The sequence below is a fragment of the Alligator mississippiensis genome, chromosome 11, assembly GCF_030867095.1.
Source record: "Alligator mississippiensis isolate rAllMis1 chromosome 11, rAllMis1, whole genome shotgun sequence".
NCBI lineage: Eukaryota > Metazoa > Chordata > Crocodylia > Alligatoridae > Alligator > Alligator mississippiensis.
Genome location: NC_081834.1, coordinates 33,878,782 through 33,896,682, shown reverse-complemented (window position 1 = coordinate 33,896,682; position 17,901 = coordinate 33,878,782). Strand labels below are relative to the sequence as shown.

Genomic DNA, 17,901 nt, shown 5'->3' with positions numbered 1-17,901 from the left:
AGGGGCAGGGCTACCATTGTGGCTCTCGACAACTCACCAAAACTCATTAAGCAGCTGGAATAATTGCCCACCTCTGCCAAAGCAGAACAGCCGGGAAGCTTTACTCCGGGAAGCTGCTTTTTTAGCAGAGCCTAAGCAATCATGTCTACATATAGTACATTCCATGAGGAGTAAGGATGCTTTTCTAGCATCAATGGAGAGAAGCCAGAGGCTGTCCTTTGCAAAGATGATCTTTGCTGTTGACTACCACTTCCCCTTGTATCTCAGGGATGCGAAGCCTAACTACTCTTAGAGAAGATTGTGATCACCTAAAGGTAACTTGTGAGTATCAGAATGCTTTAATACTGATAGACATAGATAATACAACCTCTTATAATGCTTTTCCTCAATAATGGTGAAGCACTTTACAGTTATCACCTATCTGACTTTTACAGATGGGAAGACTGAAATATGGAGAAATAAAGGGCTACATCACAAATAGGGCTTAGATGGTGCAGTTGTTAGCATTGTAATGCCCAAGTTGTAGTCACTGGGCATGTCTACACATGCTTATTAATGCAACATGATAAACTCCAGCACATATCACATTGGAGTTTATTGCTCCCTGGTACTGTGTTTACACATGCCCCCAGGACTGTAGCACATTGAGCCAGGTCAGAGCAGCCCCCAAGGGGCAGCCTGCCAGCCTGGGGCAGCTCTGACCTGGCTCAATGTGCTGTGGAGGGGCTGGTAGGGGCACGAGAGTGCTCCAGTGTGGGGCTTGTCGGCAGGCAGCCCTCACACTGAAGCACCCTTGTGCCCCAACCAGCTGGGTCAGTGTCTACATGTGCATTGGGAGTAAAAAACTTCACAGCAGAATAGTACTACTATTTACAAGTACTACCCTGCTGTGGAGTTTGAGTTCACTCCAGCCTAATAGCCCTCATGTATAGATGCTGAGATGTTTACTGATAATTAGTCAACTGCAGTAAACATCTTGTTTAGACACTCCCACTGGCTGCTAAAGAATGACCCAGAAGCTTGTGTTAAGTGCCTAAGCTCTGTGTAAAATGTATGCAGTTAGGTGAGTCCTAAACATACGCTAAGCAGGGACTTGCCCCAAATCAGCAGGCTGAGTGTGTGGGTGAACTAGAGTTTGTGTGAACAGATGTAACAAAAATGTTTCATGTCATATTGAATGAAATAGTATGAATGTTTGTAATAGTTGCCCATTAGCCAGTTTAGGAAGAAGACAAGATTTATCTTCTTATCTAGGCCATTGTTTTGGTCTACGTGTGGAAGATCCAGACTTTGCTCAAAGTCTTAACTCTTGAATTTTATCTTTAGAGGTCTTTAACAAAGAGAACCTAAAAATGACCCTTAAGTAAACATCCCAAGTTCCGAGAGATCAAACCCTAGAGCCTTTTAAAAAAAATTGGAAAGAAAAGGTCACTTGCAGTGGTATGGAAGTTCCCCAAAGTAATTAAAATGATCAACAAAACAAACTAATTACCAAGCAAAAGAATCTGTTGAGTAAGATCCGAGCCCAAATTTGGGAGTAATGACAGGTTTGGGTAGGAGGGGCCCAGGACGGCAACTCACTCAATAAAAACTGTAACCTACTGTCCCAAATTGGAGGTTCTCTCACTTGCAGAACAACGAAGGAAGAATCGCAAGTGTAGACCGGATCAGACTGATCACCTGAACCCCCCTCTCCATGAACACGAATCTTAGTTCACGCTGAAGCTGCAGAGCGCCTGAAAGGGACTGAAGGAAGGGGACTTAATCCTATCACTGCTGAGGCCAGCCCATTGAATCATATTGCTGAAGTGAGCCCATTGAACCACACTACTGAGGCCAACCCATTAAATTGTACTACTGAGGAATGAAACCATATTTAGGTGTTTGGCTTCTCAGAATTCTAGGATTGTAAGTATATTATGAAAATAATAGTATTGATTAAAATTTAACTTTTAGTTGTAATTATAGTTGTTTTTGTAATATTAATTCTTATAGCATTGTTTGGGAAGGAAGTGCATTCGGAGCATTGTTTCTGATATATGTAGTTATTGTGTTCTTAATGTTTGTGGTATTTCTTAAAGCTAAGCAGTGTTATATGTGTAGCAAAGAATTTTAAAATAAAATTGTGTTGTATGAATTAAGTGTGTAATCATTGTGAAATCGTGCAGCCAACTAACTACTCCTCCAGCCAGTGCATCAAAACGAATCAGTAAATTGTGTGGGATCTTCTCTATTCCATAACCCACTAGACACATTTCAGATGCGTAAAACAGCCAGCTTTACACACATGCAAACCTTCTGAAACATGCTAAAAGCAGCTGAAACACTTTAAAATAACACCTCTTTAGATGAAGTGCCATTTTGGGGAGTCTTATTGTTACATCTGAATGAGGAGAAGGGACCTATAGGTCCTCTAGAATCCCACAGTGCTCTTCTCTCTTCCTCTCCCCCCAGCTCCATGGACAAAGGAGGGAGAACGGGGTGTATAGGTGTCTAGCCCCAGGTCCTGCTCCTGGAACCCCTGCCAGTGCCAGGTGCTCCAGTCCCAGTCACCTCTGATTCTCCACGGAAGGGGCAGGACAGGTTCTGAAGATTTGGAGCTGGAATCCCTCTGGCAGGAGCCCTGCACTGCTACCACTGACTCCATGCACAGACCTTTAGCTCCTACTGGTCCCAGGGACCTAGCTCTCTAGAATCTGAAAGAGGAGCCTGGGGGGTGGGGTGGGGAAGAATGGGTGTTACAGCTGAGTATCATAGTGGTAGCACATCCTTATCTCTGAAAGAGAGCCCCATGTCCCTAGCTGCCTTCTCCCCCAGACCCTTGCTGCTTTATGAGGCTTAGTTGAGGCACTTCCATCAACTTAAAATCTATAGTTCAGAAACCTTTAATGAAAGTAAGCACTTATGTTCTCTCTCTCAAGGACAGGGCAGTGGATGCTTAAAAACACTTGGAGAAAGAGGTGGTGTAAACATCCTCATGGACATTAGTACTTAAGTGGATATTTAGTACTTATTTGTACTTACTAGTACTATTAGTATTTATTACTAATATCCCTGTGGACATTAGTACTTAAGTGGATAAGGCACTCATCCTGGATGTGGGAACTATTTTCCATTCCTTCTCTTGCTTAAGAGGTTCAAACTCACAACTCCTGCTGCCTAGTGGAGTACCCTAACCAACATGCTATAGGTTAGGGATATCCAACTTGCAAGTAGCTGGAGGCCACATGCTTATAGGTTGCACTGGGGCGAGCCACGCCCCACCCTTGGGCTGTATGCAGCACAGATGCACCTCTCTCCTGCCTGCTGCACCTGCACAGGCTCATCCCTGTCCCCTCCCCCTATCATGCTGTACCATGTATGCAGCCCTAGACTCACTCCCAGCTTCCCCTGGGATAGGGGCAGGCAGTGAAAGGTAAAGGAAGGATGGGGAGTCCAAACATTCCACCTGCTGCTGCAGCTGGAGGGGTGGGGAAGAGGTGGGAAATAGCAACCATGAGAACAGCAGCCAGGTAGGAGCCTGGGAGGCAGCAACTTAGCCTTTCATGGACTATATACAATCTGCAGTCCACCAGTTAGACAGCCCTGTTATAGGTTATTCTGGGACTGTAAATCTCTTCACCCCCTCCTGCTGAACTGGTTCATGCTTAATCATTTGACTTGAGAAAAAGCATGAAAGAAGGCATGACTGCAGAACATGGTGTCTAGAGTACCTGGGAGGGAGAAAAGTCCTGATCTTGTTTCCCAGGACTGTTTCTGGATTTTACATAGACCGATGTCAGCTGTTAGCATGGTGGTTAGGGACTTTCCAGGGAGGTGAGAAATCGGACTGAAATCCCTTCTGGAAGACAATGGAATTGAAACTGCATCTCCTTTGGAAGTTCTATTTCTGCACAAAACCTGACGCACTTCAGTCTGGACAGGGTCCGACAGAACTACCGCACTTTTTCACAAATACCATGCCCCCAAATAACATACCCCCTATTTTTGCAAGGTCCAAAGGAAAAATCTTACCATGGAGCATGTGGAAGGATCAGAGATCTGGGGGTCTCCAGGCCTGGGAGCCAGGCACTGTGGCCCAATCCAGCACCTGGATGCTGGGACTGCACTTGATGAGGCCCAAGCATGGCACATCAACGATGGCATAATGTGCACCCCCAATTTTCCCCAGTTGGTTTGGGGGAAAAAGGTGTAGAGGTTACATGCAAGAAAATACAGGATCCCACTCCTGGATCAGGACCCAGAAACGAGGCACTTTTTATTTCACAGTCCTCTGGGACTAAATTCAGTAGGCGTTCTCAGAGCAAACCTATTGGTGCAAGCTCCGCAAAAGCTCAACAGCAGCTGCTGCTCTCTGGCGCTAATCCCTTCTACACCATTGTGTAAAGCAGATATTTATTATGGCCATGTCTTGGATCCTTTCCTTGACGTTCACTGTTCCCTGTTCCTGTCCTTACTTTTTTGCCTAGCTTATCCTTTTCAGGTAAACCCCCTGAAAACAAGAACAGATACTCTAAATAAAAGTGGTATTAGCTTGATACCTGCTATGTTCACTCTTGTGTCCATACACCTCTTTGTTTGCCTTGAATATTCTGATCACAAAGGTCTTCACTGCTTTGTCTGTAGCATGTCCAATACAACAGGGCCCTGTTCTTGAGTCGTCCAAGGTGTTACCCTAAATAAACATGACAAAATAATAATGGAACAAGGGCTCCTGGGGGAAAGTTGGGGGAATTCCATGAAACCGTATCAGTCTAAGCAGTGCATCCAATCACGACGTTAGGCACTTTGATGTACCTGTTCTCAAAGCTAGCATTAAAAAAAATCACCTTATGATTTCAGTTCTTCACATGAATAAAATGAAATTCTGACTGAACTGGCTTCTGATGTAATTTAAGTAAAACTCTCATCTTATTTCAGAACCTAACACAGATATTTATTAAATAGGAACCTAAAAGAGACTGGAGTCTGGGAAAACTAGCTTGTAACGATGCAGTCAGACTTGCCCGTAATGCCTACATACACGGCAACCAAATTAAGGTCATACAGGCTTAAGTTTGTAACTTCACTAATGTTCTTCTAACATTTTACCTACATAATATATAAAGATTAATCTTAATTTAGTGCCAGTGAAAGAAGAAAAAGTAGGGACTGAAATCCTCATATACCAGGCACACTGTAAGCAGAAGTGATGCATCACACCTGTATGTTTCAAATGTCGCCTGGACTGACCATCTCTTCAACGCATGTTCTGGGACAGCAGATGCCTGGATTGCAACCCTCAGGAGTGTTCACTCACACTGGTAACAGCTGATGATGTTATTGTGATAAGAACCTGTGCAGGCAATTTTTTACTGTCTCCCTCAATGTCAAAGAGTCAAACTAAAGCTTTAGAGTTTACGCAGCCAACACCAAACATATCTAAATGTGGAACTTCATAGTTACATCCACACAGTAAGCAACGAATTGAATACGTTCCACAATGCAGACAAACAAATCTGATCTTTATGACAAAAAAGAGTTAAGACAAGTGTTTCCATTAGAAGCTGAAGTTTTATTACAGGATAACAGTACATAAAGCACATCTAAAATCGATGTGTTCGATGCACTTAATAAAGGTAATGTAATATTAAAGGTACAGTTTCTAAAGTACAATATAACAACATTCATATTAGAATGAAAATTGGAGTATTTAAAAGACAACATTAAATCTCTTATTTTTACAGCTGTATTTACAAAAATGAATCAAAATACTTTTTTTTCAGGACTCAGAATAAAATAAACTGTTGAATATAAGCAAGCTATTTTAAGGGTGAGATGGAAAGATGATCCATGAAAGTGAAAAGTCAGGTGGCTGTGGGTAAAGATCATTAGCAAAGGTTTAGTACAATACTACTTCAATATTCCTCTTGATGGCTTAGGCCTTTATTGTTGCTAGAAAAGGAATTTATACATACTGTACACATAAGACATCACATTTACATGTACAGTATAGCTTCATTTTAAGTTGCATGTATTTACAGAGAACTGAGTACATTACTCAATGAGGTTTGTGAAGTTTATGTGCTTAATCCTCAAACCAACACATTTGTAATCTGCATTTATCCTGGTTTCTTTACTTAAAATATTTAGTTACGGGAGAAAAAAATTATATAGTTCTGCATAATTTATAGAATAATTAGACCTAAACAACAAGGGAGAATATGTTCCTAGCATTTAGTTTATGATGTACATGTTAGGAGATACAAATTTAAGAGATCCTCCATTTCTTTTGGAAAGTATCAAAAGGTGATTTACATTGAAGGGTTTTAAAAATAAAATCATCATGGCTTGCATTTAAATAAGATTGTAGCTTTCAAAAGGTTTTAAAAGTAATTATCCTGATAGTGTTTACAATTATACTTATGAAAATATAACCATGGTGTAGTATGGTTATTTTTATTTTCAGGATAACTGTATGTTTGCTGCTTTTCTTGTTTTTTGTTTTAAAAAAAATATTTTTTTGGATTGAGGGTACAAAAGCAGTGCATGGAAGCCAAGAATAATGGCTTTAAAATTCACTACCTTCTTATTATCAAAAAGTGCAGTAAACAGAAACACTGTATTTAATAAATTGCTCAAAAATCTTTGCTAAAGATCTTATATAAATTTAGTAATATTACAGAAAAATTCTAATAAATATTTTAAAAAGTTAATTACTCCTTAGTTAGATATTTGATATCCACCAATTTTGAAGCATTAAGATGAAACTATTTGTGGAAGGAGAGGGGGTTGGGCTAGGTGTAACCCCAAGAATACACTTACATTTCTAGCTAAATTAAGATGTATTCAACTTTTCTAAGAAAAAGAAAATCAACCAGTAACTGAGAAAACTCCATAAACCCTGTTTCTGAATTAATTTTAGTTGCCAAATACCATCCTTGAATATAGGCAGACACGGTTCCTTGGGTGAATTTGATATCTTTTATTAGACCAACCCAAATGGTTGGAGAATAGTTATTAAGCAAGCTTTCGGGTTCAAAAACCCTTCGTCAGGCTAATCCTTGAATATACACATATGGTTTCAAGGGATAGCACATACGCATATCCAAGGAGAGAATTTGGCCAGTAACATATTATGAAAGATTTAAAGAAAACTTTCACAGACAGTGAATGGAGTTAGGCTTATAGATGTAATATTTGGAATGATGGGCACTCTCAGGCCCTATTAGAATTAGAGGGGTGGAAAGCACCCAGGATAATTAAATCCAATCTCTGAAGCACCAACAGGAAAAGAGATATCCAATAAGCCAAGTACCCACCTACCTTTAAATGATATAGCATATTGTGAATATTGTTGGGTGAGTTTGCTACTTATTTTTCTTCTAACATAAATACAGAGTGCAAACATTTTAGCAACTCAGAGTAAAAACCAGACATGACACTTTTTAGTAAAATGACTATAGAAGGGATTGCATTTGATATCAAGTATCTGTACTGATGAAGTAATTTTCTCCTTATTAAATGTACTATAGAATAATTTATATAATGATACTATGTATTTAAAGAGAAAAATGTCCCAAACTAGTACTCTGATACAGGTACTTGTTGGGCATATGTAGAAATGTGTGTATATATATTTATATATACCCACACACACAAATATATATATTTATAGTTATACTCAATGAAATTAACAAGACCCAAAGGTGGAATTGTCTAGGAATAAAAGGGGTTGTTTGTTTTTTGTTCACAAAAGTAACTTATCTAGCACCACACATCAGAAAAACACAAAAATAGCACACTCTAGTTCTAAACAGCTATTTCTAAAATAGATTATATAGTAAAACAGATTATTATACAGCATAATGTGGTATTTGATAAACAGATAATATTTGCACTGTGTAGGCTGTTTATAGTATAACTGTATCTATACAGAATGAAAGCAAAAAAGTTAACTGTATAGAGGTGAGCAGAACAACATTAAATATTATGACTCCAAAGCAGAGACAAAGATAAAGTTGAAAGAACAGAGCAAGAGAAAATGTTTACAGGCCATTACAAGTCCTTAGATTAGTAGTAAAATAAGGAATCAGTTGCTCAAGTTTAAGAAAGCAGTAAACAAGAGATTGCATTTACATGCAGATGTCTAAAACTTGTTTGTTTTTTTTTTAATCTATGCACAAAAAGTCATTTGTTTTTATTGCTTGACATTCAGTTATGGCTAGAGTATTTTTAACCTTTTTGTACTTTGGAAACAAGAATATTGTTAAAGGTGCCATAAAAATGGACAACATTGAAAACAGTTTGCAAATAAATCACCTAACACTGCAGTTCTTTATACATTTTAAAAAGCCTTGTCTGGGGTTTGTCATATGTTAAATATATTTAAACTGGGAAAATACGTTGTAGCTTGAAGCCTCCCATTGGCCCAAATATCCAATACAAAACACATCTCCAGAAAAGGAGCAGGCAGACAATACAGTTACATATAAAGAAGCAGCCAGTTAATGTCCTAATAGTCAAAATATGTACCACTGCTCTATAAACTGTTTTAAAATCAACATAGAAAATGAGGAATTTGTTTACTTTATAAAGGTATATACAGTACACATCCTTTTTTGTGAAATAAAATTCACTGTATTGCTTATGAATTCTCTGCATTTAGGTCTGAGCGCATTACAGATTGCAAGTTTGTATAAAGTTTATGCATTTACTGTAAGACCTCCAGGAAAAAACTTAGGGGAAAACAAGCATAAAAAGCACAGATGAATACTGAAAGCATGTATGGGCTGTATAAAAACAAGGTGTGGTATGATGTACATTTTGCAGTGCCAAACAATTTTCTTGTGATGTTCAGCACCAAGCAGTGAGATGACAGAAATACCTACAAGTAAAAACTGTGGTAGCAAAACCTGAATGTAAAGTATGAGTACCAAAACCTGTATTATGTTTTATTTTGTATTTGGATAGTCAGCTTATTGCTCTAAAGCATTATTGCTATATTCTACCAATGAAACAGACAATGCAAAAGCCAAAACAAAGAAAAAGTCTGAAAAGTCCACATATGGAACAAAAGGTAGAATACAGCTTTTACTTTAACATCAAATTTCATTTTAGTACCTGAAAAAAATTCCAAGAACAGACTAGATATTAACAAGTATGTTGCTTTAAAACCTGTTAAATAATTTTCCCCTCTAAAACAGTGATTTGGCAACATTTCAGCGCACTACTACAGTCACAGTACCAGGAGCTAAGTGAATACTGCAAGAGTTCTGCTGTAAATATTTGAGTTTTATATATTTTTTTCATATTGCATTTGGCTTTCTTGTATATTTGTCCCCTGAATATTCCACCAAATGGATTTTCCTCTCAGGAATGAACAAACAAACAACAAACTTGAAATTAATATTCAAGTATGTTTACAGAAGCTGACATTTAAAGTAGTATTAATTTTAATAATAACATTTAAATTCTGAAATTTTTCAGCTTAGGGAAAAGAAATATGCCATGTGACCTACATATTTGGAATAGAAAGCAGCCAACTCAAATACTAAGTATTCAAAGCATACTGCTTATCAATTATTTCTGGACATTGTTCAAGAAATATTAGTTTCCTAACCTGATAAACAGATCAATTTATTTTCTACTTTTGGGAGAGAGGCAAAATATGTAGAACAAATAACGTATTGCAAATTATTTGATCAGCATTTAATAATGATGTAGTTTGTACATCAATATAAAGCCCCCTTAACTATAGTCTAGGGAAGATATAAGCCAGTCGTCATAGAACCCAATAAATACTTTGGGCCACCCAAATACATAGATAAAATTTTAACTTGTAAACTGTTCATATTGAACGCATCTGTGAATCACTTGCAAGTATGAAAAGAATTACGTAATTTAGTTCAGCTTTTTACACGCTTAGAATTGGTATTAGGGATTTTTTCTAACATATGGAACAAAATGAAAACTGTTCAAGAAACTCAACTTAGTTAATTTTTTTTTGCCTTAAAAGACTACTCAAAACTAAACTGCACTGTCAGCTCAGAGATGCAAGGTGGGTATCACTGCATTCATTTCTCTACATAAAAATGTAGTATTTGGAAATGTTACACTGAAAAGGGTAAGGGAAAACAACTCTGGTAACATAACACTTTTTACAAGTACTAGTAAAATAACAAAAGAATGAGTGAGAAATAACACCCTCCTTCTGACCTGACTAGAGAGATACCAAAACCTTCCCCATTTTATTTTTAATTGCTTACCTAAATAATCTACTTATTTTTGCAAGGTACAAAAGAATAAAGCCAGAGCGGGAACAACTGGACTAAACTTCTAGAATCTTACTTTGACTATTTAAGAAGGTTTAAAGGTAACCTAAAGAAGTTTGGCACTTATCTTACACTGCTGTTTCCTACAACTATTGAAAGTGTTGTCAGATGTAAAAAAAATAGAAAGTGGTAGCTACAGTGCTTCTTTTAAAAAGCTTGTTTTACCATGAAGTAAATACATCAAATGGCAGGTATCTGAAACTGTTGTCCTTGTATTCTCCTGGTTTTAACTGTTTTCATTACTATGTGACTCACAATTGAATAATTGTAGTATTTCCACTCATATTATACTGCATAAGATGACCTGATTTTTCTCTCTTAAACAACAATTTAGATACTGAAGACAATTTAAATACAAGAACAAATTAAATACTGAGTTGCAAAAAACTGAAGTTCAATTTTTAAGCTAATACTCTTACGATTAAGAAATGGTAAACTGGGTACTGAAACGTAATTTGAATAATGATCTGGTTGTGGATGCAAAACGAATGGTTTTCTATGCATGTTTGTAGAAGTTTGCATTATTTTTGGAGTTCTACTTTTTTTTTTAATTTTGAGTAAAATAAAACTGAGCATGTGGGCTGAAATTCAAATAATTGTATGAGGCACACATGGAGTGTTTAGAAAACTTCTACACAGTTCACTTGTGCCTTGGAGGGATATTATATTTTTTCCAAAAGCAATTTGTCCCAGTAGTACTGGCCACCCTGTTGAAGAGTTTTAGAAGATCCCTGAGCACATTCGTTTCTGACTCTTAACCCCAACTCCAAAATGATAGGGCTTCTATTGTTGATAACAAGATGGATTGTCATTCACAGTTAAGTCAATCATAAGGTGCTTATCTATTTACCCTTTTCTTCACCAATCAGCACAAAGAACTGTCGGAAAATAACATTTATTTTTCTTTTTTAAATAATGCAAGGGCACAAAATGATTAAACAACCAATATTTTGTGACAGTGGCTTAGGATTATTATCTGGCTGCCCCTCAACAACAGACAAATGATTTAAATCGACATTCCTTAGCAAAAAAAAAAAGAAAAGAAAAACAAAGAAAAGAAAAACGAGAAAAAAAAAGAAAAAAAGGCAAAAGAAAAGTCCTGTACAAATATGTATTTTCCCTGAGGGATCAAGGTTACACCTGCAAGTGCTCTATGTACATATTGCACTATAGAGGAATGAAGAACATGTGCAAAAAAGCAACAATGATTGAAGCTTACTAATCAACCCTTTTAATCATTATTCTATGTCATCTTGCATTTTGGAATGTCGTAACACAAACAGCTTTTCCTTTAATCTAAAACATAAAAAAAAAAATGAAAAGAAAAAAAAACCCCAAAAAAACACATTTCTACTATGGCACATTCAATGAAATAAAAAGTCTTCCAAAGACAAATAGACAAATTCCATCAAGAAAATAATACAAAGTTCGTTCATTTGTTTTTTGTTTTTGTTTTTTAGAAAAATTACATTACTTTCTTTCATTGTTTCACATTACAAAATCTTTTTTTTATGTTTACACAAATCACATTTTATTGCAGGAATATTTCAAGTGCCATCAAATATTTATAGAAGGGTTAAAAAAATAGAAGTCTCTCTAAAGTGGTCCAGACAAGGCTTTGTATAGAATAAATCTTTTTTCCACCTTCTATTTTTGACTTAAGTATTTTGAATACATTTTCTTTATTCCATTGACACTAAACAGCCTAGAAGCAGCCATTCACACCCATACATCCATGCGCACGCACTCACAAACACTCTCAGGCCTTGGTATCCATACTATGATATATAAGCTTTTATAAAGAACAACCAAACTTAAAAGACAGTTTTCTCCATCATCTAATCCCATTGTTATTAAAAAGGGGAACGGTGTCAGGTATATGAATGTTCATTATAGTAATCAAAATGACACTGTTCTGTAGTACCTCTTCTATAAAACAGCTAAAGAATGTTCAAATGCCAAAAGCCCAAAACAACCATTTTATTATGAACAGCTAATTTAAAAGGAATAATTATTCCTGAATCTTCTGTAGTTTCAATTTTTTTTACTAAATGGAGCAGACTATGGAAGTTTAATACATCTGTCATTCACTTGACAGAGCCCAAGTGTGTTCTGCCACTGAATCATTTGTTGAACTTCTGATCTTGGGTCCTAGTCTTAACAGGGTATAGGTCATCTAGACTTAATTGTGACTAGCTGCACCTAGAATCATTCCACATCTCATTAAAAGTCTCTTGGCAACAATACTTTTAAGAATACCTACCACCTTGCTATACTTGTTTTTATTTGATGCCTCTCCAAGTGACTACTTACTGTGATTAGGAACACACACTTTGGTTGGAGAAGATGCTAAATGGCCTGATTTTGCAAGATGCCGAACACTCAATAGCTCCAATGAAGAAAAAAGAGCCTCCAAGAAGCTTAACACCTTTAAACATTGTGCCACAATTAATTTTAGATACGAAGGATTTGACATTCAGCGAGGCTTCTTAATTTCAATTTTATGGGCACAAGTATAATTACTCATATATTTTATATTCCTATTGATTTGTGGGTGCAAACACTAAAACCTAAATGCCAATCATCTTTGTTTTGCATCTAGAGATCAGGTGAGGAGGAGGACATGATTAAAAATCAGTTCCAAAATACTTAACATGGGTATCCCCTACTTGCTGTCAAAAATCAGAATCTGTCTCTCTCTCTAGAGAAGGTCCAGTCTGACACCACTATCCATTAGCTGACACTGAAATTAAGTTTAGTTGATCTTTAATAGGCTAGCACCTGAGGCTGGTCACATTCAGAAAATTTTTGTTAGTAGAAAACTTTTGTTAGCAGAAAGCTTGGTTTTAATCATAAAAACAAACTCCTAGATTAGAACAGAGCTGCCATATCATGCCAGTTACTCCAATAAAGCAAACAATGATTCCTGAAAAAGCAAGCTGATAAGATGGTGAGACTGAGACCTAGACTATGAGTGGCCCATGTGGGGCATGCAGGACGGAATGAAGGATGTACATGGCCTCCTCCATACTCTTTGATAAAGCCACTCACAACCACAGCTCCTGTATCCAGGCATGTGCAGGGACAATTCCTTTCCTAAACATCCACGTTGCCATGAAAGAGCTGAAGATACCATCCTATCTCCCTCAACTAACACAACGCTATGTAGAATGCACCACCTGAGGCACCATCCCTCAGAGAGCTTCCAAACTACTGTGGCAGCGCTACAGAAATGTAACCTGGGATCACAGGCTATTGACACAAAAGGAAACAATCTTGCCTATAAATAATCTATGGCTCTCATTCCCCTCTTACAACAGTTATATACCAAAGTGCTTGCTCCATCTCCACCTAGTTGCATCTCAATCACTACAGTACCTATAGGGGGAATTCAGCTCCATCTGTTAAAAAGAAAGATACACCATTAACTTGAAAATCACAAATATATTTTCTTCTGTTTTCTAATAGGGACTTATAACAACTACCAGGACTGCAAATGAAGTAAGACAGCAAAAAATATTATTAGTTTGTTTACTTTTCTGCATGTGACAGCATTTTGTGCACAGAAAAATTCAGTGTTTTCCTTTTTTTCTCCTGTTTTTCCTGTTGCCTAAAGGCCATTCTAAAAATCAATGAGAACAAAACCCAAACCAAAAAACAAAAGAAAAAAACCCTTCATTTATTCTCACATATTTTAATTAAAAATCTGGAAATATATATTTTTAATTTTTTTTTTTCAAAAAAAAAAAAAAAGGATTTTTAAAAACATTTAAGTTGTTAGTGTCCCTTTAAGATAAGGTGCTGAATTAATTCTCAGTTACTGTTTAACGAAGTAAATATACCATGGCTGCCACTTCTATGTTAAAGGCGAGGGTTAGGTAGGTTTTACTTGGGAGATTACATACCAAGGATTAATCATATACCATACGTTCTCCTTAAATTTCTCTATCTCCTTTCTCAAAATCCCACCCCCAACCAAAAAAACAAACAACCCAAAAAACAAAAATAAACAAAGAAACTTGATCATAACTGAAGAAACAGGGACTGCCTTAGTATGAGAACCACAAAATGACTACTACATAATCTTACACACACCAACCCTGGAAAACAAAAGTATTTCGAGTGTGTAGTTACCTCAAGAAATCTGAGGTATGGACTCAATTTAAACACTTACACAGTGTCTGGCATGATATGGCCCAATGCAGTTATGACCTGTAGGCAACATCATTGAACAATACATACATGCTCAGTAACTACCTTGTTTTTTAGGGACACTGCTTCACATTGCTCTCATCCTAGCTCAGTTCCCCAGTTGCTTCCAGTTTAAAGGAGGTAGTTCCTATTTTTCTGTAACTGTTAAATGCCCTTTCAGGTAAGCTACAGCTGCTTAAGACTGTCGCATCAGAAGTAGCTCAGATTCCACTGAACCCAACTGTATCGTAGGATAAGACCATGACAAAGATAGGCTTTCTTCTGCCTGATGGGGTCTGAGCTGGCTAAAGAAGAATCACTGGATCGGCATTCTGCTTCAGTGCTGAGCCGGGAGGGTAAGACTGACATTTTAAACCTACTCTTTCAACTAAGGTTGAGGAGGATTTTCTTCATACCCAATCTAGGGAGCATCTCCCTCCTTCAAGAAAACTTCTGTTTCCAAAGCTGGTCCATCCTTCCACTGAAACCTGCATAGCTATGTTACATATTTCCTTGTGCTCTCTGGCCCCCACAGTACTGAACTCATTCTCTGGCCACCAGAACAGATAGGGATCAATGTAATATCTAAATTTTCTGCTGTCCTTGCATTAGCATGTTAGAGAGGACAGAAACTCTGATTTCTGTAGTTAATCTACACAGGTAACAATCATAGTGCTGCCACTTAGTGCTAAGCAGTCCAACGTAACATGATTTAAGTGGATGAAGCCTGAATACAGGATACCTCTTGCCTTTGCAGCAGAAGTGGAGACTATATCCCTGACTTTTCCCACCCCTTTCAGCCAAATTCTGCTCTCCTTATTCAGGAACACTAAAGGACACAGCAGTTTGCAGAAGTAAAGACTGCAAAATTTGGTTCCTGCACATTCTCTAGCCCAGTGTTTCCCAACCAGTGTGTCACAGCACAAAAGTGTGCCGTCAGAAATGAACAGGCATGCCACGGAATTTTTCCATGGCAATGAGCTACAATAGGTATGAGGAATGCCTTAACAGGTGTGCAGTGGAAAAAATGTTATTAATGCAAGTGTGCCTTGGGCTGAAAAAGATTGGGAAACACTGCTCTACCCCACTCCTAGTTTCCAGATTTCATATACAATCTTAAATACATGGCAGGTTTTAACACATGGAGTGTGCCTTTAATTCATCAGTGTGTACTTACTCATTTTGTAAGTCTTAAAGTGAGTGTTTCCAAATACATCTAATTATTTTTGGAGCCATACAAATCTGCTCTAAAGCAAAGGATTAATCTGTGTTGGGCAGAACTGATTTTTGGAAAATAGGGCCATTACCTCATCTTACTGAAGTCAACAGCAAAACTCCCACAGACTTCAACAGACTGAGGTTTTTGCTTTAAGTGCATTGTTTACCATATGGAGTGCATTGTTTTCCATAAAAGCATGTAGCTGTGTAACATGCACACGCATTATTTTATACATATGTATGTGTTACGTTATACTTTTACTGTATAACCTTGGTTCAATATCTTCAAACCTAGGTTCATAGAGTCAGGCATCTATATCCCTATTTATACACCTTATTTAACAGCCTGATTTTCAAGAGAGCTACGCATTTGCAGCTGTGATTGATTTGTGAACACTGAGCAAAATCTTTGCCTTTGGGTACTCAGTGCCTTTGAAAATTAGGCTGTTTATTTGGGTGTCCAAATATGGATTTAGACGTTCAATTTTATACATCCAGGTTTGAAAAATTTGCATTCTGTGTAAAAATAAGAGCAGCTTTTTAAAACCAGCATAGAAACAAATTCTGACTTTAAAATGTCATTGTTTTCAAACTACAAATCTGTAATCATTTCAGGATATGACCAGCCTCTCTCTAATAGTAACATTGTAATAGTAACAGCAGCATAAATACCTCCCATTGTACCAGTACCATCCAAACCTCTCCGTTAAACTTGAATTTCTGGTGCACATGCAACACGACAATGAACACGCTAGCATTTAATTTAAAGAAAAAGGTGCAAAATGAAAGTGCCTTATCAATTCAACAAGAAAAGCTATACCAGTAACTACATTTTATATTAATTAAAACAATATATAAACAATATCTCTTTTGCTATATATAGTCTTCATGCCCATTTACCCTGTAATATATTATAATGCTATTGTTGCTATTGCTATGGACCCTTTTCTTGCCATCTGCCTACTGGCAATCAATGGTAGGTGAATAAATTGTCCTTCATGAAACAATGAACAAGTTGTGCAAACTGATGCTGAAACCTCTGCAATGCACACCAGTCACTGGTTACTAGCTGGACTCAATGTTCTGATCAACAAACTGATTGTTCTGTTAAGTCTGTGGGCAGTGAACAACTAGAAAAAAGCAACCTTCTGACTTTAGTACCCTCATTCTGTGTAAACAGAGGTCAAAGATCAAGAAGTTGAGACAGAAAAGGGTCCATATTTGTAGGCATAATGGAAATCATATGCATGAGAAAAACAAGTTCAACTTTGTTTCATTGTTTCCCATCCTTCGCCTGACCCCGACTGCCAAAAGATGTGCAGTGTGTTGGCTCCCTAGGTCTGTGCAGGGCCATATAAAGTGTCTTGGTTTTCTTTATTTTTTTTCCTTTTCCTTTTCTTTTTTTTTTTTTTTGTAATGTTTGTACTTCAGACATTCTAGAAGTGCTTAGGTGATAACATTTACCCATCAAGTTGCATCGCTGGCTCAAATTCTGAAGTGAACAACTCCTTGTACAATGGAGGAAAATGAAGTCGCACAATGTCTGGGTATATTGCTTTAAATGCCATAAGCTTTTCTGTATGCCGTCCACACAGTGCTCTCAAAGTAGACACTTTGCATATTAACTGTAAAAAAACAAAAACAAAAAACAGGACATATACAGTCACAAACAACAGGCTCTGTTCTCCCTATTCTGTTCTTAGGATTAAAGCACTCAAGCATTCTTACTTTGGTTGTTTTGTTTAAAGGAGGATTCAAAAGACCTTAAATTCACTTGCCAGAATGATTCAAAACAAAAAGTCACTACACGACCATTTAAATGTTGTATCAAGCTGTATTAGAAGATGTTAGAAGACTGGAACAATCTTTTTTTTCCTTCTTTTTTTTAAATTCTACTAGAGCAGGCAACCTCACAGGTAGAAGAAGAGAGAGGTAGTCAGCTGCACTACTGTGAAGGCAGGAAGAAGGCAGGGCAGGGTAGCACCTCTGAATGCCATCTGGTGAAGTCAACTGTCACTTGTAAAAGCTTGTGCCTCTCTAACCCAACTGGCATCTAAGGTGTCACCCTGCCCTGCTTCTGCCAGGCATAAGAACGTTACGTGACCCTTTTAGTGCTGTATTTTTCTTTTTCAAAATATGAGAGAGAGAGAAAGAAAGGGGTCTCACATATAGCAAATAC

At 37.3% G+C, this 17,901-nt stretch overlaps 1 protein-coding gene across 3 annotated transcripts in view; it reads right to left on the bottom strand.

The window, feature by feature from the left end:
- Window positions 1-5,533: 5,533 nt before the first annotated feature.
- Window positions 5,534-17,901, bottom strand: part of RORA (RAR related orphan receptor A) — a 605,658-nt gene continuing 593,290 nt past the window's right edge. For all 3 annotated transcript variants that reach the window (XM_059714789.1, XM_059714790.1, XM_006259377.4), the window contains one exon: window positions 5,534-17,347. In XM_059714789.1, the coding sequence (XP_059570772.1) occupies window positions 17,183-17,347 (165 nt within the window). In that variant the 3' untranslated portion in view covers window positions 5,534-17,182. The remainder of the gene's footprint in view (window positions 17,348-17,901) is intronic.